Raw genomic sequence first — 25032 nt, forward strand, 5'->3', positions numbered from 1 at the left:
TCTTCAGCGAAGACCAAAGTCTTACTTGAACATATGGGAAGTGTCAATTCAGTGACTCCAGCTTCCCTAAGTAGACACCAGTGGATTGATGGAAACTGGAACTGGAAAGGCTCTTAAGCCAAACTGCAGAGACACTTCAGCTGTGGTTTTCCAGCAGCTTTGCACTGAAACACATTTGCCCAGAGAGCTGTGTGTGCCCCAAACCTGTAAGTGTCCAAGGCCAGGTTGGATGGGGCCCTGAGCAGCCTGATCTTTTGAGTGGCATCCCTGCCCATGGCAGGGGGTCAGAACGAGATGATCTCTAAAGCCCCTTCCAACCCAAACCATTCTGTGATTCTGTGGGCCATCCATCAGTCAGTTACTATGAAGGGATGTCAGTTGCTGCCCTTTACGTGGTAGTTGCTGGGAATATTTGGATGACTTGGAAAACCAAACAGTCCAATTTGTCATTAGAAGATCATGGGACTATCTTCTGGGAAGAATTTAGCAGTTCATGGAATGAACAAGGACTGGAAGCTTCTCTGGGAGAAAAAAAAGAAAAAGCTGCATAAAAAGCTGGAGACTGGGCAGAGGAAAACAAGGGCAGTTCAACTACAGAAACAGCAAAACAAGGAACATGGCTGCAGCTGAGAGGGAGAAGCTTGTCAAACTGATATTGATCCACAAATCATATACAACAGGGAAAAGCTTCTTAAAAAGACACTGGAGAAGACCTATCTATTTTCCTATCTGTCTGAAAAATAGGGATGTACATACAGAAAGTAGTTGTTCAATGTTGTTTATTAGCTTACAGTTATGTAATATATTTGTGTTAGGGTGCGCCTCAGCAGAAATACAAGGATATTCTGTTAGAAAAGATAATAAAGTTTAAAACTATTTGGAAAATCAGACTTGATATAGGACACTTCAGCAACCGAAATACTCTACTCTGACTTCCAGTGTGCCACAGAGTTACCACAAAAGCTCCCCCCTACTTAACACTTCCCAGAGTACATCTAGAAATGATGCACCTGGTTTTGGGCTCCCCAGTAGAAGAGAGATGTTAACAAACTGGAGTGAATTTGATCCCTGTACAGGCCATTCACTTACAAGTTGGACTTGATATATTCTGTGATTCTGAGTTGAGTGGACAGCCACAAAGATGGTTAAGGGATGGAGAGCACTTGTTCTTGAAGATGACCAGAGAGCTGAGCTTGTTCAGCTTTGTGGCAGGCTTAGAGGTACATAAAAGCAGGTCTCCAAGGCTGGACAGGAGACCATCATGAAAGTGGAGCCGAGGTCTTCACAATGGTGGGCAAGGAACAAAATGAGACATGGGAGGTGATAACTGAATAGGAGAAAACCCTTCTTCATGTCGAGGCCAGACAAGCATGGGTTGTCCAGAAAGGCTCTGCAGTTGCCACCCTTGGAAGGTTTTGCAAGATGAGACTGAATAAAGCCCTGGGCAACCTGCTCTGACCTCCAGAGCTGTCCTTGCCTCGAGCAGAAGGCTAGACCAGAGATCATTTCAGATCTCTTCCTGTGACTCGCCGATCACAGATGCTCATGACTGATCGTAGTTCGTGGCTTTTTGCCAGCCCAAAGTGTATGAAACGTCTCCCTCCTCGAGACGCCCGAACACCGTGCCAAGGGCAGGGACCGCGTTACCGCGGGAGGCTCCCAGCACCCCTGCGCTCCCCCGGTGCCCAGCCCTTGCCGCCGCCGCTCCCCGCGCAGCCGGCGGAGCGGGTCCGCTCGCTGCCGGGGCAGCCTGCCCGCGGCTCGGCGCCAGGCACAGCCCCCCGCCGCCTCCGCCCGGCGCCTCACCGCGGGCACCCCCCGAAACTTTCCCCGGCAGCCTGCGCACGCTCTCGCTCCCCGCCGGGGGAAAACGTGCTCTCTCTCTCGCTCCCTCCGAGCAGCGGGCACGGGAGGCCGGCGGCTGCCTCCCTCCTGCCTCCCTCCGCCCGCGGAAGCCTCGCCGAGGCTCCCGCATTGCACCGCCGCGCCGAGCCGAGCGCGGGGCTCGGGCTACCCACCCGCCCCGCCGGCGCCCCCGGCCCCGGTGGCGGAATGAGCGCCGGCGAGGCGAAGGAGTATCTGGCCCGCAGGGAGATCCCGCAGCTTTTCGAGGTAGGCGAGGCGCAGGGGGAGGCGTTTTCCGCCCCGTCGGGGGATGCTCCGCGCTGGGACCCCGCGGCGGGCAGGGCTGAAGGTGGCTGGAAGGACGGAGCGGCCGGAGGGTCGCGCAGCCTGCGCGGGGAGCGCAGCCCGGGCCGGGTGGGCGCTGGCGGCGCGGGGCCGGGGCCGGGGCAGCGCTGCCCGCCGCCCTCCGCGGAGCCCCCGCGGCCGCGCCCTCCGCCCGCCGCGGCCGCCGCCGCCCGCACTCCGCCGCCGGCGGGGAGCGAACTTGGGCGTCCGCAGGGCAAAGGAGCGCCGAGGAATGCGGGCGAGGGGCATCTTTCCTCGGTCGGGGGGAACAAAAGAGCCGCAAATGTTTAGTGAGGTGTTGTTTAGCTCCCCACAAGTTACCTGCTGCTAATGGCTGATAATTACTTCTGTGTGCAATGTGGATTTTTTTTCCCTCCCGGATCAGACATCCTGTCATCTGTATATAACATACACACATATGTATTTTCCCTTGCCTGTGCTTGAAGCTAGATGTCTTTCTATATATTTTGAAAATTGCAGGACACGGCGAATGCTAATGTTTTAATTACACAGAATGTGAATGGTTTAACAACAGATGCAGACAAAACTGGTTTTCTGTTGAAGCTCAAAGCTTGAGCTACTGATTTAAAAAAATTGGTGCATGTCTTCTGCAAAAATACACTGTTAGTTGCTGTGATCTGTTGAGTACTATAGTAAGGGCATGGATACATAGAAATGGTATCTTATTTTATAAGCTCAAATCTGTGTAAATAACAATTACTGTATAAACTGTAGATAGCAACTGATCAAATCCTGAATTGGAGCTATTTATGTTTTCTGTTAATACCAACTATGACCCTCAAGTTTATTCACACAAAAATTAGGAAAAGCAAAAAGAACAGAAATCATCCTGAAAGACATGCATTGTTAAGGGAAGGTTGGATGCAGCAGTCTCGTGGAGAGGTGAGATGATGACTTATGTATCACTTTGTCAAGGAAATGTGTCAGAAGAGGGCCTGGCAGTCTTTCTTTCACACCCCCCACAAGGCTCATGAGTACGAGGAGTGAAGAATTAATACTGTAGAAAGGAGATTGCTAATGGTTTGAAATGTGTGATCAATTAACTCAGAAAGCACCTATGAATTTTGGGGTTGGGGGGTATTTTTCCAGATACTGATCAAGGTGATATTTGAGTATTTCTCATGATTTTTTAAAATCCTCTTTTCATTGCTTGTGTAAGTGTTGACAAGAATATGGATGAGATACTTGTAGGTGCAGTGGTCTTTAAGGAAAAGATACATTTTAGTGATGTCAAAGACTACAAAGGATATGTAAATTTTGGGGCTCTCTAGCTTGCACATTGCTCTGTGTATACTTGCCAGTGACAGTTCTAAGAAAAATGTAGAGGGATTTTTTGGTATTTTCGGGTTTTATTTTAGTGCAAACAGACACTATAAAGACATAGCCATGAGCTTCCTTTCCTAGTAATTTTTATGATATTGGCAAACCAAAATAATCTGATTTTTTGCAGGCCTTGCTTTTATGCATTGAATTGCAATAGAGAGTCTGAATATGAAGGGATGTGGTGTTTCTGTGTGCAAAGTAAAAGACAAAGTAAAGGTGCTTGGTTTTCCCTGGCATCTATCATTACAGTCTGTGTTTCTGATCTTACATTGCAGAGTCTGTTGAATGGATTAATGTGTTACAAACCTGATGACCCAATTGAATATTTGGAAAGCTGTTTGCAGAAAGTAAAAGAGCTTGGAGGGCCAGAAAAAGTGAAATGGGACACTTTTGTCAGCCCAGAAAAGAAGACCCTGCCTCCACTCAATGGAGGACAATCCCGGAGGTCGTTTTTCAGGAATGGTAATGTATTAAATTTTAAAATTATTCTATTTCTTCAACTGTGTATGGTTTTACATCCACAACTGAATTGTTTTATACTTTTATAGCAGATTATGCCTCAATCTGATTATCTGTAGGCAAAGGAGTCAAGAATTCTGTTTCCTTGCTTTTTGGCACTTGTTTTTCTCCTGCCGTAATGGATGCTAGGCAGGAGAGGAAATTGTGATCACTTTCCAGCCAAATGATGGATGTTTGCTGAGTAAATGTTTAACACATCAGTGGAGGGATTTCTTGTATCCTACCGAAAACATTTGCAAAGATGGGGCAGATATGACCCAGTGAACTTGGCTTGTGTTTTCAATTGGTCCCTATGGATGACATACACACCAACTTCAGTGCAGTTACATTATGTGCTTTTCTAGTTTACATTGGAGCCACATGCTAATTTACTAAATAAAATATAAATTATAAACTCTTAGAAAAAAAGTGCATCTCATAAAATCTAAGCAGATGTCGTACCAATACCTGTAATTATTTTATTTGTAATGTTAACAAAGAGTAATTAGCTCATCTTTCAGTTGCCATAGTTATTTTTCCTTGCCATCCAACATTTCATGAAGATAATCAGCAAGAATACTGTCTCTATCTCTGTGTACAACATGTATCACTAAAAGAGTCCTGCTTAATAGTAGAGGTTATCTGCACAATATAAAGCTTTTCTTCTCAGAGGCCCCTGCTGAACTCTGGGTGCTACGGGCAGATGTTCATAGAAAACCTGGTGTGCTTGAAAACGTACACGAGAGAAAACTGACTCTGGGTGGTTGTGATTTAATAAATTGGTTATTTAGAGGTCAAAAATATTTAATATAGCAACAGCAAACACAATATAAAATTATGAGATATTTATACTTTATGTATGATACTTGTTTAAATCTGCCTACAGAACAGATTTTGAGTTTTCTGCCTATTTCCACAATTCCCAGTTTATCTTACTATTTTACAGTGATGCCTGATAACTCTAACTTCCCCTACCGACGCTACGACCGGCTGCCTCCGATCCAACAGTTCTCCATAGAAAGTGACACTGACCTTTCTGAAACTGCTGAGCTAATTGAGGAGTACGATGTGTTTGACCCTGCAAGACCTCGACCAAAAATTATCCTTGTCATAGGTATGAAGGCAGTCATTTTGACAAGATTTTATCACTGCTGCTTTGCCTTTTGATTTGTACTGCAAATACATTGAATGCTTATATGAATTTAAATACATTTTTTCCATCTGCTGTAGCAAGTGGTGCAGGTCAATTAAGAGTGTGAAATTGTTAGTGCTGGACATGGCATTCCCACTGTAAGAAGTTTAGGGGTCACAGCAAGCTCCTGCACTCGTGCTATGTAAACTGGATGCCTCTTAGCAGCTGGAGAGCTCATGATTTGCTTATGAGCACATCTGCCACTTTGATTTCATCTTATCTAAACCTGGTTCATGCATTTCAAGGCAGCAGCACCATGTGAATCAAAGTGTTCTTCCAAATCATGCTCAGGATTGAACTAAAACACTTGGATGTACTCAAAGCTGATCGCAGAAATGGGGTATTTTAAAATATTGTGTAAGCCAGCTCAAAAAGGTGATAGAGAACTGTTGTCCTCTATACTTAGACCCTTGTCAAATGATTGGTATGCCCAGTTGGAGTGACACTGTCATTAGTTCATTGCATTGGTAAATTAATCCTCAGGCCCATTTGGCAAATGAATCCTGTTCCAGCTTCACAGAGAGCGAGCACTCAGTTCACATTAGTTAATTGTGCTCTCTCCCAGAGTTCTCTCTTGTGAGCTGTTTAGTGTTCTTTCTAAGCAGCTCATACTTTCCAGCCTCAGATAAGCATAGGTTATTAAAAATAGCTGCAGGTTAAGTGTAAATCAATATTTTTTTCTGTTCATGAATTTAAGTTCTTTGCATCAGTTTCCTTATCAGCTAGGTAGTTGTCTTTAGAAATGTTACTACCAGGCCTAATTACCTGATTCTCTGGATGGCTTAAAGAGTTACAGCACAGGTGCCCAGTGATGGAGAATTACATATTTATTGTATAAAGCTTTATTCATAATAAGGAGAGATACTGCTTCCATAACAGAGAATATATGTAGTATAATAAAAGGGAACAGAAATGCCTTCTCTGTACTACAGAATGGAAACTCTAGGAACAGCATGTCCTCTAGGCTCTGCATCCAGCAGCTCTCAGAAACAAGATATTGGAATAGATTGGAAACAGAAGACCAGGCATTTTTTTAAGTATCTGTGGTATGCCAAAGCAATTGCTCAAGGCATTTGAATTTTCTTAATCTTTTGTTTCAGGGTTACAGATTTCAATATGAAAATCTCTCTATGTATTGCTGAAATGTGAAGATTGCAATTAGGTGGAGAATAACATACCTTTCTTTTGTCTTAATTAATTAGTTACATTTCCTTTTCATAAAGGAGAATAACTGGCTCCTTTTCAGTGACCACAGAAGGCTCTTAATGCATTGAAATCTATGTAGCTCAATTGCAGGAGAGTGATGAATGAAGGTTTGATTTAAGTGAGATAAAGGAGATCGGCTTTCACCTCTGGAACTGAGTGCGGGTGTATTTGAAGTGAAATCCTTGAACACCAGCATGCAGTGAGCCGACCATGGATTTTACAGAGCTTTTCTTTTCTCCCATTTATATAGGGAACGTTGTAAACATTCCACAAAGGCTATTTCAGGTTTATATTCCCACTGAGTTTCTCTGAATCTATTACAGTGTGATCTGATAGAAACACAATACTCTATGTAGCTTAGCAGCTATTGTCCATTTTTGTACAGTATCAAGACAATTTCTCCCAAATTCAACTTTCTATTGAGAAAGCACATAAAAACACATGTTGGAAAAAGTAACTGAATAAAAGAGAAAAAAAAAGTATACCGTTCATTTCAAGAGATATTGGACACAAAAAATGTGTTGCATGTTTTCAGTTTGCATCTAATGCCAACAAAAAAAAAAATCAGTGAAGTAATGTATTTCTGTCTAATTAGAGATAACTAATCATCCTGCCTTGCTCAGGTGGTGCTGGTCCCAGTCACTGTTAGGGACAGAAATTAAGTTAAGGACCTGTCTTCTGCTTCACATATTTGGTGAACTTTTCTTTATTAATGCATTAGCTCGAGATCTTTTTAATGCTTTCATAAAGATTTTTACAACTTCTTTGCTTTATGAAATCTATCATCCTTATAATGAACCAGGTAGCTCCAGGGCTGAAGAGAACTCACTTATAGAGGTGGGCACTTTGTTCTTTTTCTGGGTTTGCACAAGAAGCCTCTGGTGAAAGATAAAGCTATAAAGCTACATAGTGAGCATATGACTAGATTTCAGAAAAATCAGATGGAACCAGTCAGGAGGGCACTCATCTGAATCAATGGAAAAATTATCTTTCTTAGGTATTATAAAACTAGTAAATGAGATTGTGTTTAAAAATGTGCTTCCTAATATACTTTTAAGAAACAAATTTGTACTGTTAGTATAGCTTGAATTTAGAGATCTTAAAATATTAATTATCTGGTGTCATTAGCACCTTAGTTGGGTATGTTTTTAAGCCACACTTTCTTCAATATATTACTTAATATTAAAAGAATACACCTTCCTTTTGACATCAAAGTGTAAGGGCTAGATCAAATAAAGTGCTGTCAGCAGGCAGCTGCCTATTGGTTTGTTAAATCTAGTCCACAGTCAGATTTTAAAGGAAGAAGTATTTTCAGAAATTTTATTCTTAGTTGAATTAATTCTGAATTTGCATCAATATATGCAAAATTGAAATAATGGACAAAATTAGATTAAAACAATTGCTTTAATAACACTTTTTGGGCACACAAATCTTTACTTGAAACCTGTTAGGAAACAACAACTTGTTTTGATGCAACAAGTGTTCCTTAGTCTAGACATCTTCTAGAAATATGTAAAATAATCATACTTTCCTTGAGTAATCTACCTCAGAATAAGTAAAAAGAACAAAAGAAAAAGGGATTTGATTTTTTCTTTCTTGTGAACAGTTTCTCAGTGTGAATTATCAAAGAGTCAGGAATAGATAAATAGTATGATAAATTATGATCTGCTGTGGGAAGTAATTTTGTCCTATCACTTTTCCGTTATTTTGTTACCTGAATGTTTCCCCTCAGATTGTAAACAGATAATACCATCTTGATATTATGTGTTTGGATTGATTTGGATTATGTGTTTGGGATGTGTTTGGATTGATAGAAACAAAATGTGTTGGAAGTTTATGAATATTAAACCAAACACTTTATTAGCTATTTTCTGATTGCAATTCAGATTGAAAGAACAGAAGTGCTGAGCTACACTTTTGTTTTGTTTTGTTTTGTTTTTTTGGTTTCTCTTTACTGGCAAAACAAAGCTCTCCCTAACAGAAGTGTGAAGTCTTGTTTCAAACATGGTTTGAAACAAGACTTGTTTCAAACATGAGGTTTTTTTAGCTATTTTGTACCATTACAGACTGATGTTTTATCTGGTATCAGTTCTGGTTTTCTGCCACCTTTTGTATCTGTGTTGGAACACAAGCACTATTTTCCTTGTTTCCAGTTTTTCATTTTCTGCACATTACCTATGTTTTGCATTTTTATTGTTGCTGGGTGCAACACGTCTGTTTCAAACTTGTAAGGTTCAGTGAAATGCATTTTTCATGGGGAAGGCTGAGCATAAAAGGGAGCAGGGGGAACTGGAGCAGAAGTGCTTTATAGCCACTTCAGTGCACAAGATGATTCCTACTGTATCAGATGCTTGTGTACCTACAGAAGGAGAACATTCTTTATTCTAAGAGGATAGATAGCTAAGCTGTCTATGAAGGAGAGAGTCCAAGCTGAAAAACTAAACCCATCTAGATCACCTGGAATTACTGAAATGGAAGAACAGCTGTAGAACCTAGGTAGCTGTAATCTGCTGAAAGAAGAGAAAAACTTATGTTTGTTTTTACAACAGAAACACCAAGTGAACTGAATGAGAGAAAAGATTCTTCAGTTGTGATCTTACTATATAAGCTGCAGTTTTTCTTTCATTTTTTTACATGTGTGTTTTATGAACGTCTGAAGCTGTGTTGTCTAGTTGGATGTTACAGATAAATGCTTGTAGAAACATCATTTAAACTAATTGGATAATGATAAAGCCATTTTTTTTCCCCAGGGGCATAACTAAACTGTGGGCAGGGTATGGGAACATGATAACAACAGGCACAATTCTCTGTGCACTCTTGAAATGGCTCCTGGTCTTTGTTCCAAAGGGCAGGTGCAGCATCAGCATCACAGCATTGGGGCACAGAGGGCTCCAAGTGACTGCTGGTGACAATGAAAGCTCTGTGACAGTGATATTGGGGTGCAGCTTGGAGCCTGGTTACAGAGACTGCCCTAAGCATACATGTACAAATGCTGTAAAGCTTATCCTGCAGCCAGAACTCTATTGGTTATAAAAATGCTTAAAAGCTATTTATGGGAATAATATAGACAATATAAAAAGAGTTACATGATTACTAACAAGAAGCTCAGTGTATTCAGATTTACTTTCATTGCATTGCTGTATTTTTTAAATTAATAAAAAATTATATTTTTTATAAATCTTGATTCTTTTTCTGTTGAAATAAAATTCAGTGTTCTCACAAAGAATCCCCGAAAATATAGCTACTTAGGATTGGTATTATTATCAAAACATTTGGTGTTGGTTTGCTTTGTTATACTCTTTAGTACCATACATTTTTCTACACATAAATATTTATTTTTATAAAAACAATTTCTTAGTTTTAAATATTGAATTCCAGATTTTCTGCTTATCACATCATAACATGTCCTTTTAATTCAGACATGTTCTGATTGTTTTACATGCATTCTTGCTGCTGCTGTCCAGCTCACCTTCCCTGCAGATTCCCCTGCTATGTAACGTAGCTGTTTTCAGTGATTTTGATACCCTTTCTGCCTGGGCTGTATATATTGAAGGGTCTCTTTATTCTTCAAGTTGTCTAGCAAGCTGAACCTAATTTCTTCTCTGTCAGATGCTTCAAGCATCAATACCAAAAGCTGGTATTGCATGGTTCAATAAAAGTCCTTATACCAAATCACTATGGAAACATCTCAGATGATGTTTTTTTTTAATTTTAAAATAAGAAAACCTCAGAAACTCTTGCAAACACATTTAGGAGCAGATTTTATTAGTTTCATTTAATGACTAGTTCACTGATTTAATTGGCTTATTTAACCAAGTATGATTCTTTCTGACATGAATGCACTTCAGACTATCTGACTCTGTCTCTGGATTCATAGAGCTTAAGAAGGGAATAGTTCATTTGTCTGCTTCTCTACTGTGGATCAAGAAAAACTCCATTCCAGGAATGGAGGACAACCTCAAAGAGGACTTATTTTTATTTTGCAAGTGGATTTGTATTCTTTCTGAAAATTTCATTTTACAAACTGTTATGTTTATGATCCAGTAGATGAGACATATGGTTGGTAACAGGTCATGCCACTGTGAGGTTTACTCTAATAATGCTTGGTAAATTGATGCCAATAGAAAAGATTTCACCTGTGATTGGGTACTTCTGATGAAAGGTTAATTTAATGTTTTGCTTATGATTCACACTAGGTGGCCCAGGAAGTGGTAAAGGGACACAGAGTCTGAAAATAGCAGAACGTTATGGATTTAACTACATATCAGTTGGTGAATTGTTAAGGAAGAAAATCCACAGCACAAGCAGCAATAGAAAATGGAGCCTAATTGCCAAAATAATTACTACTGGAGAACTGGCTCCTCAGGTACAGCATTTCCTATGTTCATATTTACTTTCAAGGGTTAATACATCTTGTAGTAATGTGCACTATCAAGAAAAGTTCCTTTATGATTTTAAATAACTAACTTATTTTCTCTGTGAAAGGAAACAACCATCACTGAGATAAAGCAGAGATTAATGCAGATCCCTGATGAAGAGGGGATAGTGATTGATGGATTTCCCAGAGATGTTGCCCAGGCAATCTCCTTTGAGGACCAAGTAAGAGATTGTTTTTATTCTTAAAATAACTTACACATCTCTACAACAGTTAAGTTTCTTGAAATAATCAGTCAGATTCCAATAAAAAGCATTGCTTTTGAAATCTTTGCAAGTACATAATTACAGGTTGACAAAAGATTTATGTTATGTTATGCTCTGTTGTCTGAAGACAAACTATTTTGTAAAAAGACAATGTGATAATACAAGGAAGAATCCAAGCCTTTTGTCTTGTAATGAAAGTCCTCTCAAGATGAAGAAGAAAAACACCTGAAATCTAACAGTGGATATTTTCTGTATCTTAATGAATTAGAAAGTGGAAAAATATTACATTTCCATATCTATTTGTTCAACATAATCTCCATTTAGAGAGACATACTTAAAGCAATGCATGTCTTCACATGCGCAGTGCTTTTAGTGTCGAGTTTACTACAGGGCATTGAAAAGATGAATTAAAAAAAGGCTAAAACTACCCATGCTCTGCAAGCTTTTGTAAACCAGAAAGTGTGCTTTTTTAAACAAAATAAGGTCATTGTGGTTATTCTAAACTACAATTCCAAGGTTTAGTCAGCTAAAACTGTATTCCTGAGTACTATTGACATGTTGTTTTCACGTGTGTATTTTAAACTAATCTAAAAATACTTTAATTCAGTGGAAAAACAAACAGCTGATGTCATTTTCTGATCAAGTGCTGCTAAAATAACAGTTATGGTCACAAGAAGAGGTTGCAGTTTCAGAGCTAAATTCTTAGAGTGCCTACATGCAGAATGTTTCAAAGTCTTTCACAATTGCTGGTCTACTGCTGTTTCTGTACTTAGAATTCTTAGTGGCATTACCAAGGCAGAAGTAACAAAACAAAGCAGCTAATGAGGCATTTCATTAATGTGCTTTATAAGGTATTATTCTGGGCAAAATTTAGAAAACTGAATTGAGGAAATTAAAGGAAACAGACAAAATAGTTATTACAGGAAATAGCAGTGACTGCCAGCTCTATCTCCTTATAATTAACAAAAGGAAAGATTGACTATTTTAGAAGTTAAACAGCAGAAATGTAGACTTAATGATCATTTCCTTGTGTCTTTTTTTTTTGTCCAGTGTGATAGTGTTAAGAGCATTTCTTGGGGGCATAATTTTATGCTGATGCTGTTTTTGATGAAAGAATGGGGGATATGAAACTGGAGGAAGTGAGAGGAATTAAGTATCCTAGACAAATTAAGGAAAGGAAAACCAGTTAAATAACACTTGATTGTAGTCACAGAGAGTTCCTTCTTTCCCAGTCAATTGGGATTTGTAAATCAGACTCCTCAAAGCCTGATTCTACCTGAAAGATAAACCACTAAGTCTTTCAAAAAGTCCAGGAGCACTTCATATAGGGACACCTTTCAATCTTACCTGTTCTAAAAAAGTATAGGAAAGAAGGAATTCCAGGCTTTTTACAGGACCATAGGCTGTCTGTTCAGACTCCCTCATTTCCATCTTTCTTTGCAGTTAACCTGTAATATGAGCATATGTGAGGCCATGGAAATAAATGTACAAAAGCTATATATATTTCAACATTCAATCCTTTATCAACATCTCCAGTGAGATATATTCAGTGCTTTATCTCGGATTTATATTTTAAAGAAATAAAATATACTTGTTTCTTTAAAATTCTCTGCTTAGTAAGCCCTGATGCTACACACCTTGGTAGGAAGGTTTTGTGTTAAGGAAAAGGGACTATCAGCAGTTATGGTACTGATCATCCTTTGCAGGCTCACAGTCACCCATGGCATGTCAGGTAATTGACATGAAGCATGCAAACATTTTCCAGGCACTCAGAGGTTCCTCAATAGGAAGTGCAATTGAGTTGTGGAGAATTCAGTAATTAACTGTTGTGATAATTTGTCTAGGTCTGCAATTAGAGATAGTAGGGGGTTTTCCACAGCTGAGAAATGTTACAGCTTTCTTTCTAGCACTGTGTAGAAGAATTGCTCTCATTAGCCGAAAGTGACAAAGTGAGAAATTTCAGCAAAGAAAGTTTTGATTAACTAGTAAGACAATTTTAATTAGATCTACTAAGCAATGGAACATCCTTTGAAGAAAATGGTGAAATCCCACAAAATGCAAATTGTACCTGTGCCACATTCTTACAAAGACATTCCCTGTAGAACACTGAGATCTGTTGATAAGTAGTTTTGAAAAAGAATTAATTCTTATTGCTATCACTAGCTTTGTCATCAGCAAATACTTATTCCTACATATGGTCCCTTTGAGACCATTATGTCTCAAATGCTTATGTACCTGAAAACAGGAGAAAAATTTATGTGACACATATGAATTCTTTACCATTGTTTACACGAACACAAACTCCAAGAATATAGGTAGTAATACCAAAAGTGAATTGTGCAGAAAAGGAAAAGGACAACTGAGGTGCCTGGTTTCTCTTGAAAGGGCATGTAAAATCTAACTCTGCTGTGTTTGCAGTCATCTTTAATGTAACAAATAATTTATGCTAAATTACTTCCTTCAGTCTTATGGCTCACAGAGCTGTTACTAAAACTTGACATTAGGCTTTCATATCTCTTCATCTTGTGGAAAAATCAAATGGATACATGTATGTCTGAGCTGTAGTTACAGTACCTGTCCTGCATAACATTCTGTTATAGAAATGCATCATGATAACAACTGCTTGTTAAACTTCACTTGCAATTGCTCTTGGTACTACCAGCACATTTTTATCCCTTTGACTAATCCAGAAGCTGAACTTTTCTCTGGGAAAAAAATGTTATTTTTAGTAAACTAGTCAAAGCAAACCAACTTATGCTAACATTCCCATACATAGGTATAGCTAAAAGATGATGATTTCTTCCTTATTATGTTGCCAGACTCTCATGTGGACAGTAAGTTCTCAACATGTTGCTAGGCAGAATTGTATTAAAACACGTTGCATCTCAGTGACTAAAGTGCCTAAAATAAAGCAATGTATCATTTGCAGCACACACAGTATTTCTCTTTCTGTTCAGATCTAGAAATCAGAAGTAAAACACTGCTTCCATGCAGCAATGTCAGTCTGGAAAAAGTGCATTAGAAAGCACTTTACACATCAGAGGAATTTTATATTTGAATTTAAGCTTTTCTCCCCTTCTTTCCAACTGAGTTTTGTTAATAACACTGCTCCTGTCATCCATGTTTTTTGAGCAGCAAAGAAGTTTTTAAGATGGCATCAGTGATGTTTTCAGAGTTTCAGCAGTGCTTACCAGCCAGCAGCACATTGGCCATTCTGGTCACTTACACCAGCTCCATTTCTGAATGCTCAGCTGCTCATTGCAGCCTTCCTGCAGCCTGGAAGAATTCAGCCATGAGCACTGCAGTATTCTTTGAATTTATCTCAGTTTTCTTTGAACTTTTTAACCAAGTTGAAGTAAGCCCTGTATTTTTCTCTTTCAGTTTAATAAGTAAATTCCTCTTATTGGAAGTCTGGGATTGTTGCCAAGTCCTGACCCTCTCATTTCTTATTTCCAAAGAGCAGAGTCGATACTGCCAATACTTTTGATAGGGGTACTTTTAATAAAGCTATGAAGTTCCAAGCAGTCACAGTTGAAGGGAAAAATGAAAACATGAATTTTAATGTCTTAAAACCAAGCAGGACTTCCATTTTATATATTCCTTTTAAAAATATGATACTTTCTATATTTTTCTCAGTTTGAACTCCTTCTGCATAGCAGTGCAGATTTAATACTGGTGTATTTAGACTTTCAGTTTGAGCCTAGGCATAAAGCTGTCCTAAACCACAAATTTCATAGGTATCCATGATCTCTGCTGAGTGGAAATAGCAGAAAGGTGTTTAGGTTTCAAGGACACACTTGAAAATGCCAAGGAGAAAATGGTTTATTTACCATTAACCTGTCATCTTGAAATTCAGCAAGTCACCTGCAGTCCCAGCATGCTGAAGCATGTTAGATATCTTCTGTCCTGCAATGCTGCAATAAAATGCCTCTGACTGGTGTATTGAACTCCAACGGCTTGTCAAGAAATTCCAGTTTGACTTTCTGTGTAATCTCTCACATGGTTTTTATCCTTCCCAGGAGAAACAATTAACTGTATTTTACAGTTAATTTCAATTATTGCTTTGGTTTGTTTTTTTCCACTACTTCCAGTCATTCATATGTAACTTCCCTCTTTGTTAGTATCAATAGAGTAAGTACAGATGTAGTTTGCTTAAAATATACTCACTGTAATTTTTGTTAATAGTGAAATAAATGTAGAACAGGTATTAGAACCAATGAATGTTCATAAATGAATGTAATTCAATTGCTTGAAAAAAGAGGAAAACTATTTTTGCAGAAATTATTAAAAAAAATATGTTTTGTCTTATATGGCCTAGGTGACAAGACTATATTTGAGTAAAATCTTAATTTAAATAATAAACAGAGACAATAAATTTTATCCAATTCTTTGTTTAAAATGCTCTTAGGAATATTCATAAATGCATATGCCTCCAGTGAATAACTGCTCATCTTGGCTGTAATCTGAGTTAATTTAAGTCTCAGGTATGTTCTTTAGGAAAATTATTATGAGAATAAGTATGATAAAGTGGAACTAACTGTGGCACAATATAGGATGGTGAGAAATGCCTGGGGACTCTCAGAGGCTGAGGAGAGCAGTCCTGTTCCTCCAAGGCTGACACTCAGACCTCCAGGCAGAAGCGATGCCTGCAGTGCCCTCCAGGTTTGACACAGGTGAGTGTGGCAGCTGCCTGAGGGTCTGACTGCCAAGCTCCAGCTGTGCAAAGAGCTTCTCACAGAAAACTGCTGTTCCTGGCCAAGAGTGTGGCCTCCAGAGCAACCAGGGAGGTGGATACAACCTTGTTGAGAAGCTTCTTAAGGGGAAAGGACCTGTTTTTTGCAATAGGTCTGGTAAAGATATTTTTTCTGTATCATGGCAAATGTGTCTTCTTTATTCCTTCTCCCCCTAAACTTCTATCTGCCTTCTCCCTGATCTCTACTTCACTGATCCAGGTACAATCCCCTACTGAATATGTACCCAGAGATCTGTGTGAGGAGTGGGAGGACTGCCACATGAGCAGTCTGCTCTGCTGTGGTCCCTTTGTTCACTGTCTTTTCCCTGTGAATCTTACATTGCTCTCTTTAAGCCAAGCCTGACCAGGAGGCCTGTGCAATGATCTTACCATTCTCCTCTTCTCCCCCTGGAAGCTGGAGCACTCTCCAGAGAAAGACAAGCAGTGGTTCAGTTTTCTGCTGGGTGAGCAACCCTAGGCCTTGGTTTTCCAGATTTTCTGGGCAAGGACTCTTCTCTGCTAGTCAGAGTGGACAAAGGAGAGCTCATCCATTGCTGGTCCTCAGGACAGGACCTGAGTTCAGAGTGGATTGAGGTGCCTGCTGAGCAGTTCTGAAGCAGAGGTCTGCTTCAGAGTCCTTTCTTAGTATCACTAGCATTTGTGTTAACAGATAGGGATTTTTTATTAGTTAGCTGCCTGACACAGGTGGAAAGCTGAATCACTTGTTCCCAAAGACACCAATCTGCCCAATTTACATACTGCAGGCAATTTGCTGGAAATTTATTTTCTGGGCAGTATGAATATGGTTCAAAAGAAGCTACCAGAAAAAGATTCTATCAGCAGGATTCATTATTTGACAACATGATTCATGATTTTGCATTTCTAAACCAAGGAAAAAACTATGCAAACGGTCTAATAACCCAGCAAAGATGGAACTATAAAAAGCAAATAAGTAATTACAAGGGAGAGCACACATACAAAGGACATAAACCAGCTTGCTAGTAACCTTTACCAACAAGAATAAAATGCACTGTTAAATTAATGGCAATTGTTCATGAGCTGTCAGTTTTCTCAGGAGTATCTGGTAGAACATACCAGGAATTAAGAAACAGAGCATTTTCATCTTTTGCCTAACAAGGAATAATGAGAGAGAGTGTAATCATCTAATTTCTAGCAAACAACCACACTATTCTCACTAACAAGAGGAGATGTAGAAAATATCCCCAGAGAAAAGAGAGCATCTTTCCACTTATACTGCTTAATGTCAATAACACCATCAACTTGCATAGAATTACTCTCAATTTACTCCTGGTTCCAGTTTAGGAAGGAGATTCAGACTCACAGAGAGTAGGATTTACTTACTAGTAAATATGAGTCTAAAAAATGAGAGGATGTACCCACCAGTTTTATTCTGAGTTGATGCCATATGCTCTTCATCTCATTTAAAATGAATAACCAGAAACCTGTCTGTTCCCATAGGCAAAGATTCTCCCTTCAGCTGAGTTCCAGTTAGTAAGTAGTCAAATTCCCTTCCCTGAGCCCCACAGTGCTACCTCACATGCATTGCTGGACATGAATAAAACCCTCTGCCTTGAGCACAGGATGTGTATACTGGGGGAAATCATCAGGAAGGAACCCAGCTCTTCTGTCTGTGTTGGTTCTGGACAACTTTTCTGTGAGCTGAGTCTCAGAACAAAACTTATTCCCTAGCCATAACACTCAAAAACAGTTGTGAGTTTGAAAAATGGGTTTGTTTTCAAGTGAATCATAAAACCCCTTCTCTTTTGTTAGAAAAAAAGCAATTTATACTCATATTTACATAGAAGAATAGATATGTTTCTAGAGAAGTAATCCCAGATGTCCATATATTCACTCTACTCTGTTACATTGCAGCTAGAAGTATTTATAAGCATGTCTTGCAGGCAGATACAGTTGAGGTAAGTGGAAGCAAAGTGGTTCATGAAAACAGGAGTGAAATATCAATAGCATTTCAAGGGTGTATCCTGAATGTTGTAAATGCATGTAGGAGAAATAATAATATTAAGTGCTATTAGGTCTGTATGCCTGTGCATAGAGGACAAATGTTACCCTTTTGTGCACCTTGTGTTTCTTACATGGTCATCAACTACTTCCTGATGATAAAGATGCATATTCTGCAGGTAAAAGTTGAATTCATAGAGACATCTGTAATCAGATTCTGTTTTGACTTCCTACCTCAAATATGCTTGAATTACTTTTTTTTACACTCCAAAAAATCTTTTTGATAATACTTCATTTGAAACTAGGTTTCTTGATCTGCAGATTTTAAAGCATTGTTTTCATTGATATTTTATTTCTGTGAGTGAAGTGTATTTCAGATTAAAAAACCCACAGTGCAGAAAAAAGGTAATATTAGTACCTGTGATAGTGTCTTTTGTATTATTGCTGTTGTAAAAAAATAGAGAACAACAACAGTACTCAAATTCTGTAGAGAACTTTCCATTTTCAAAAGCAAAAGGAGATAATTAAATCTAATTAATGAATTGTCCAAGTCATACCTTGTTATTATCCTCATCGTACAATTAGAAAAAAAAAAGAAAGAAATTAAGCCCACTGTGCCCAGGGTGTGTTTTCCTGTTTTCTTAAACAGTAAGTGACTTCTGCAGCCAGTGCAGTTTGTGGGAACTAAAAGCAGACGAGAACTTGCACACCCGATGGAGCCATGGTGGCACTCGGATCCTTCCCTTCCTGTGGGAAGTTTCTTTAGAGAATTGAGATTGATTGTGGTAATGTTTGTCTCATGTTTGTGTGAGACAGAAGGAGACCCTTCAGGGCTGATAATTTCATGAGTGGTCTCTTTATCTTAGGTACTCTCTGTAAGATTTGATGCTGTATGTGAAGTCTTGTGGAGCACAAAAGCTCCAGCCCTGCATTTGGGGAGGTCTGGTGTCACTTCACAGCCTGAGTGGTTGCTGTCCTGAAGTGCTGAGCATTGAAAGTGAAGCCAGCCAAGGCTTGGAACATCTGAAGATTTCTTACCATCTTCCTGCAACTATTATTAGGATACACAGAAATGGAAGTACTGAATAAAACTACTCACTTGTATAAACTCCTTTTGTCCTCCACTTTAGTAGATCCCTGATTGCCAGCTGTAATTTCTGAATCCCTGTGTAATGTATGTTAGGAAGCTTCAATCAGCTGGATATCCACACAGGGACTTGAGATGTCTCTGTGCTCAGTCTGCTGCAAGGTACATCAGCCATTCCCTTTCATCAGACAGTGTTCCATGACTAACAGGCTTTGAAATATGTAGCGTTTTCTTTTGAAACCTATCTGTGTCATAATTTGGGGTTTTTTAGTACTGTATGCTTTTTGAATTTCTAAATTCCTCATTATTTTTCTATTACTAGTGAAACAACCTTAATTTAACCAAGCTACTTTTAATAATGTCCATATTGCATGAAAGTCTTACACAGAAACTTACTTTCAGAGTGTTTCATGTGAATAATTATGTGCCTTAAAGCTATTCTGTGGTAGTAAAATTAACTTTCATAATTAATTCATTCCATGAACAGACTAACTCTGTTTACGATAGTCTGAAAAGGGAAGGGAAAGTTACTCTGGTTTTGTTGATGTTGAGTTACATGTGATAAAAGTAGGATAGAGCTTCTTTCCCACTGGAAATTATTTTAAAAAAACAGGTTATAAGGTTAATTGTTTCAAAATCTAATAGATACTCATAAATAATTACCAGAACTATTATCTCCTGTAGTTTGTGTCTCCAATCATCTACAATGTGTGTAAAAAATAATTTGATTTTCATTTAAATCCTTTTCCATTTTCTGTAATGATAAAGAGGCCACCATCTTTCTTGCTAGTGCTGATTTTCAAACTGTCCTTTACTGTTTGAATATGGCTCTGCTTTTTCACCACCTTCAGCTTCTGCATATCCATATGCTACTCTGTCAGCAGCCTCGTTTGTAAAGGCTAATGACCACCACCTCAGGCTGGAGAAGTTGCATTGGTTTCTTTTGACTTCCTAAGAACCTTTTTGTACTCAGCCTGACAGTAAAAAAGGCCAGACCATACTTCATGTTTTATTCTCTCAAGTGACAGAAACACAGCTTAGAAGGGATTTTGTTTTTTAAACTTAGTTACTAATTTTCCAGATTGTCCACATAGGAACTTTTGACTGTTCAGGCTAGAAATATGGTTGTATTGATGCAATTTAACATCCTTGGGTAGAGAGACCTAGACAGAGAGACTATTCAGAATATTAATTGTTTTTTTCTGGCCCTCAATAACAATATAACAACTATTTACACCATAGTAGTTAGAATACATGTAGATGTTTTCATGATACTGGTGTACAGCTCAAATTTGACTTTCAAATTTGCATTGCATCAAGCTGAACAAAGACAAAATTATTCTGCTGATAGAAAACATAATGAGAAAAATGTCTGTTTAGCAGTCTTGAGCATCCAAAATTGTTTGCATTGTAACTAGATTATGTCATTTGTAGAATAGGAAGCCACTGGTTTTTTAGTTAAAATTAAAGTATGAACTTTTTTGTTCGAGTAAGTGAAAACAGCAGAAATGACTTTGTGCTTGTATGTGAGAAAAAATAAATCCTTTCTAATCTGTAATCAGATAAAAACTTGAACTGTTTGTTTTCATCTTAAATGCTGCTTATAGAGAATTCTAATATGTTTTAAAAGACAGCACTAAGCTAGTGAAAACTTTAGGGAGAGGTAGATGTCTTTGCAGCAACCAGAAGGAGGAAAGAAAAAAATCAGATGTTATGAATTAAGTTTATATACATATATAACCACATTGTAAAAATCCTGCAAATTCAGATGTCTGAGTAACTTTCGGGTGAGAGGAAACAGTCTCAGGTTGCACCAGGGGAGGCTTAGCTTGAATATTAGGAAAAATTGCTTTATGCAAATGATTGTCAAGCATTGGAACAGGGAAATGATTGAGTCACCATCCTTGGAAGTATTTAACAGATGTGTGGAGATTTCTGAGGATCAGTAGAGGTTTCTGTTTTTTCACCATAGGTACTAAGTAGCAGTGACCTCCAAAGATTGCCTGTGAACATTTAGCTGTATCCCTAAGAAAGTGGGTCTGTCACTGCTTTCCCCACATCAAGTACCAGAGATATCTCTTCTTTAACTGTTTGATAGTGTCTTATAAATAAGATTTAATCAGGAAAGAGCTAGAGTTCAAAAATTTTTCTTTATTTCATTGCTACAAGGCTTTACTTCCTGAACCACAGTGCAGGGATGGATGTGACACATACCAGTGCTCACCACACAGACTGAAAAGGATAGGGGAAATTAAAATCCTTCTGACTGTCTCACCCAACCTCTTGAAAAGTGCACTGAAGCTTTAGAGAGATTTAGAGAAATAGATAAACTGTTATAAGAAACTGTGGCTCTTGGAACAGGTCTGTTTTCACCTGGTCCTTACCATCAGTTAGCTTCACAGTGGCTGCTGGATTTTAAATACCACCTTACTTAAAGAATTTCCAGATGGAAACCATGCATCCATTTTCCTGCAGAGTATGAGACATCTATATTTTTCTCTTTCAAGAAAAATTTAGGTAGGGGCGACTTCTGGTAATGCAAATGATGAACATAGCCTAGAGAAGGTTTTTGCTGTGAAGTAAAATTTTTTCATTAAACTTTTTCCTTACATGTCAGGTGAAACAAGTTGACTAACCTCCACATAAGATCAACAAGCCCCTCCTTAAACCTATAAACTTTCCGTAAAAAAAACAACAGAAAATTAATGACTACATCAAGTTCTAACTTACGCTAATGTGACATATCTGAGCCTCAGACAATAATGGAATTGCTGAGTCGTGTAGTGCTGAATAATCAACTTAATCAGACTTCTTGAATTACTCTTTCCACAGATCTGTACCCCAGATTTGGTGGTGTTTCTGGCATGTTCCAGTCAAAGGCTGAAAGAAAGGTTACTGAAGCGTGCGGAGCAGCAAGGGAGGCCTGATGATAACCTGAAAGCCACTCAAAGAAGACTAATGAATTTCAAGCAGAATGCAATCCCACTGGTTAAATATTTCCAGGAAAAAGGGCTGATTATCACAGTAAGTCCTTTAGTGTATGTCTCCAAAACCTTAATTGTTGTGGCTGTACTTGGTTTCTTGTAGCTTTTGCTTTAAGACAGGCTAGACAAGTCTAATTCAGTTTTAAGTTAATAGCATGCCTACTTAAGTGATTAATGAAGACAACTAATTCATTGAGCAGTTGACAACAGTTGAATTATTGGCATGTTCTAAGTTACAGACTGTGTCTGGTTGTAATAACACACAGAACTTGGTACCACATGTGGTGTGGGAGAGCAGATGGCCTGTTTCTTTTCCTTTGATACCTTAAGTAGTTCACATTGGTATGTGCTCCTCACAGCAAATGTGACTAATTCTCTGTGCTGGTCAGACTCATGACAGGTTGAAGCATCCTTAATTGCAAAGTCATCAATTAATATTAGTAGCCTTAATTATACTTCAGCATCTTTCTGAATGTCAAGATGAAAATTCCAGAAAATTATTAAATTAGCTTCTCCAGAGAGTATGTGCTCTAGGTTAAGCATTTTGATTAACTTGGTTTTCAAGGATGAGAGAACTAAGATTCTTGCAAGTTTTTTTTTATTGTTGAGGAAGTGTGTATTTTATAGTGATGCTCCTATAGCCTTTACAAGTGCTCTTATGGAATGTGTTTCTAGCTCTTCAGAAAATATGTGCCTTTGTGCATAAAGCGTGTGGGGCATCTGGATGGAATTGCATTTCTGTGATGGGACCTGTAAAACAGAAGATTTTGTTCTTATGGAGGTTTCATCTACTTTTTTACTCTGTTTCTTGAGAGTCCTGATGATAATTTAAATTATAGATATCCTCTTTTCTTTTTGAAGAAAGCAGATGTTTATGATGGGTATGGAAGTGACAGTATGGAATATAAAGATTAAATTACTACAGCACAAAGGAAACAGCATATACAGAAAATATTGCACTTATTCATGCTATTTCCCTAGAGAAGGAGGAAGAAAGAAAGAAAATAGCATTCATCCTGCTGCTAATAATGCTGAACCTGGGAAGACACTGAAATACTATGCAGATAAGAGCAGTGTAAGAACTAGAACAGCATAAAATAGAATTACAGTAGCCTGATTCCCAGAGGTGTGAATCCTTGAGGCAAGGTCAGACAAGGTCAACACTGAGTAGAAGGAAATAAAAAGATTTACATTTTTCTTAAATCCCTACCTGCACCTTATCACTGCTATTTAAAGCTGTAAGTCTCAGACACTTCTAGCCAGCATCACGATTCTACTCAGGGGAGAGAAGCAGGACCATTTGTCTTACGGAGTGTTATAATTTTAGAATCACAGCTCATATTTTATACATCTACTTAATAAATATGTTGTTCTTCATCAATAACAGACCAAAAAAGAAAAGAAAAATTCACTGAAATATCACTAAATATTATTAATAAGCAGGCATTATATATATATAATTACAATCTACTGTTAAGACACTTTATGAGCAAGAAATAAAAATCTAAATTCCCAAAGAAGATTCATTTTCATGCTCCAACAGTTTTTCATACTGCTTTTAACATACTTTAGTTAATAGAATTGAGAGCCACATTCTTCATTTCAGCTCTTACTGGTTAGATTCCTTCAGTGTAAGGGTTCCCCTTCATTTTTTTTTTCACATGATCTGTAATAATTTGCTACAGTACCCAGGTTGTAGTTGCTTGGTGCTCTGTATGCCTTATATTCTCAGTCTGTGCCTGGTGTACCTGCTCTCACAGTCTGATCCTGATTTCTGCTTTTAAGGAAAAAGGTGAAGCTCCCACCTACAATACTTCTAAGAAATAGGGAAATACAACTCTGTCCTTTCTGAAAAACTCCCTCTTTGGAATAATGATATGTAAAGTTCATTATAATTAACAGAAGTAAATATATGATATTTTCATGAACACACAGTCTGTGTTTAAAATTCATTTGAACAATCTGTCAGTAATCTAACAAATCAGAACCTGACTTAACTCAAATTTAAATTCAGAAGTTACCAAGACTATAACAACACAATATTGGACTGGGAGTATGTAAATAGATGCATATGCTGCCGTTTACTGTTTCAGGAACTTTTGACAAATGTTAAAACATAATGTATTGTTTGCCTAGAAAATAACTGCACACAAATTACCTGTTGGTGGTGCAGAGATATCAGTTTGATTAAGTTGTACGAGGGAGAGCATGTAGGTACATAGGTGACCTCAAGTACTCTAATGTTCAGCATTCAGCTTCAGTTCTGGACACAGATTTCCAAATCTCCAATTTATGTGGACTGTAATCCATTATAGATAATGGTATTGTTCTTGGAGAGGAGATCACTGGGTTGCAAAAATTTTTTGGCCCACAGTTATTAAATCTGCTCTCAGAGTGCTTAGCTGTTCTTTGTAGAACATATCTCTTGGTCTAGACAGAAAACAGTTTACAGAGCTCATTGTTGTAGCAGTAGAAGTTTCTCTGACTGGAGGCAGGATTTGGTCCAGTCTGCCTTATTGACAGTGAATCTACATAATCTTAGAGCTGCAATGTCAACCTTGATACATTAGTAAGTCTGTGTGCATTTAAGGGGAAAAAATAAAAGACTGGCTGTAGTGAGACAAAAATACAAAACATTAAAGAAGACTTTGGCCCTTATTTAAACAGCCAGAACAAGACAGCATCCCATGGCATCCAGGAAATGTGGATTTCTCTGATATCTTCATTGTTCCACTTGTCCTTTTAGGGAATTTACCATGCTTATGAAAACATTGAAATGACATTCAGATTAGTCAGAGAAGTAAAGAGAACCCAGAAAAAGTAGCTGAAGCTGGAAATGAATTCTGAGCACAAATTTAGAAGTTGAACAGTTGCGGGTGAGGGAAGTAGCTGTCTGCCCTCATAAGCATCAAACAAGCCTAATGGCTGTCAACTGTCACAGAAAAATTCCCCATTTCCCCATGGAACTGTGTTATATAAATTGTTTCTCTTGTTTTGGTTAAAAAAAGAGTTTTACTATAGAACTTACACACTGACATGAACTTTATCTAAAGGCTGTGACTTATCAAAATGCTGCTGAAGATATAGTTTATTTCTAAAGTTTCTCTGTTATCATACAGCTACCCAACTTGAGATGCTGGTTTGGGCTTTTGATTTGTTTGCTTCTGAATGCTGATTC

The 25032-nt window shown here is 38.3% G+C and overlaps 1 protein-coding gene across 1 annotated transcript in view; it reads left to right on the top strand.

Annotated features, from left to right (window-relative positions):
- Positions 1-1787: 1787 nt before the first annotated feature.
- Positions 1788-25032, top strand: part of AK5 (adenylate kinase 5) — an 82682-nt gene continuing 59437 nt past the window's right edge. The window contains exons 1-6 of the mRNA XM_066555938.1: positions 1788-2112; positions 3810-3996; positions 4979-5146; positions 10627-10796; positions 10916-11029; positions 21703-21894. Coding sequence (XP_066412035.1) covers positions 2053-2112; positions 3810-3996; positions 4979-5146; positions 10627-10796; positions 10916-11029; positions 21703-21894 — 891 coding nt within the window. The 5' untranslated portion in view covers positions 1788-2052. The remainder of the gene's footprint in view (positions 2113-3809; positions 3997-4978; positions 5147-10626; positions 10797-10915; positions 11030-21702; positions 21895-25032) is intronic.

This window comes from Molothrus aeneus, chromosome 9, assembly GCF_037042795.1.
Source record: "Molothrus aeneus isolate 106 chromosome 9, BPBGC_Maene_1.0, whole genome shotgun sequence".
Taxonomy (NCBI): domain Eukaryota; kingdom Metazoa; phylum Chordata; class Aves; order Passeriformes; family Icteridae; genus Molothrus; species Molothrus aeneus.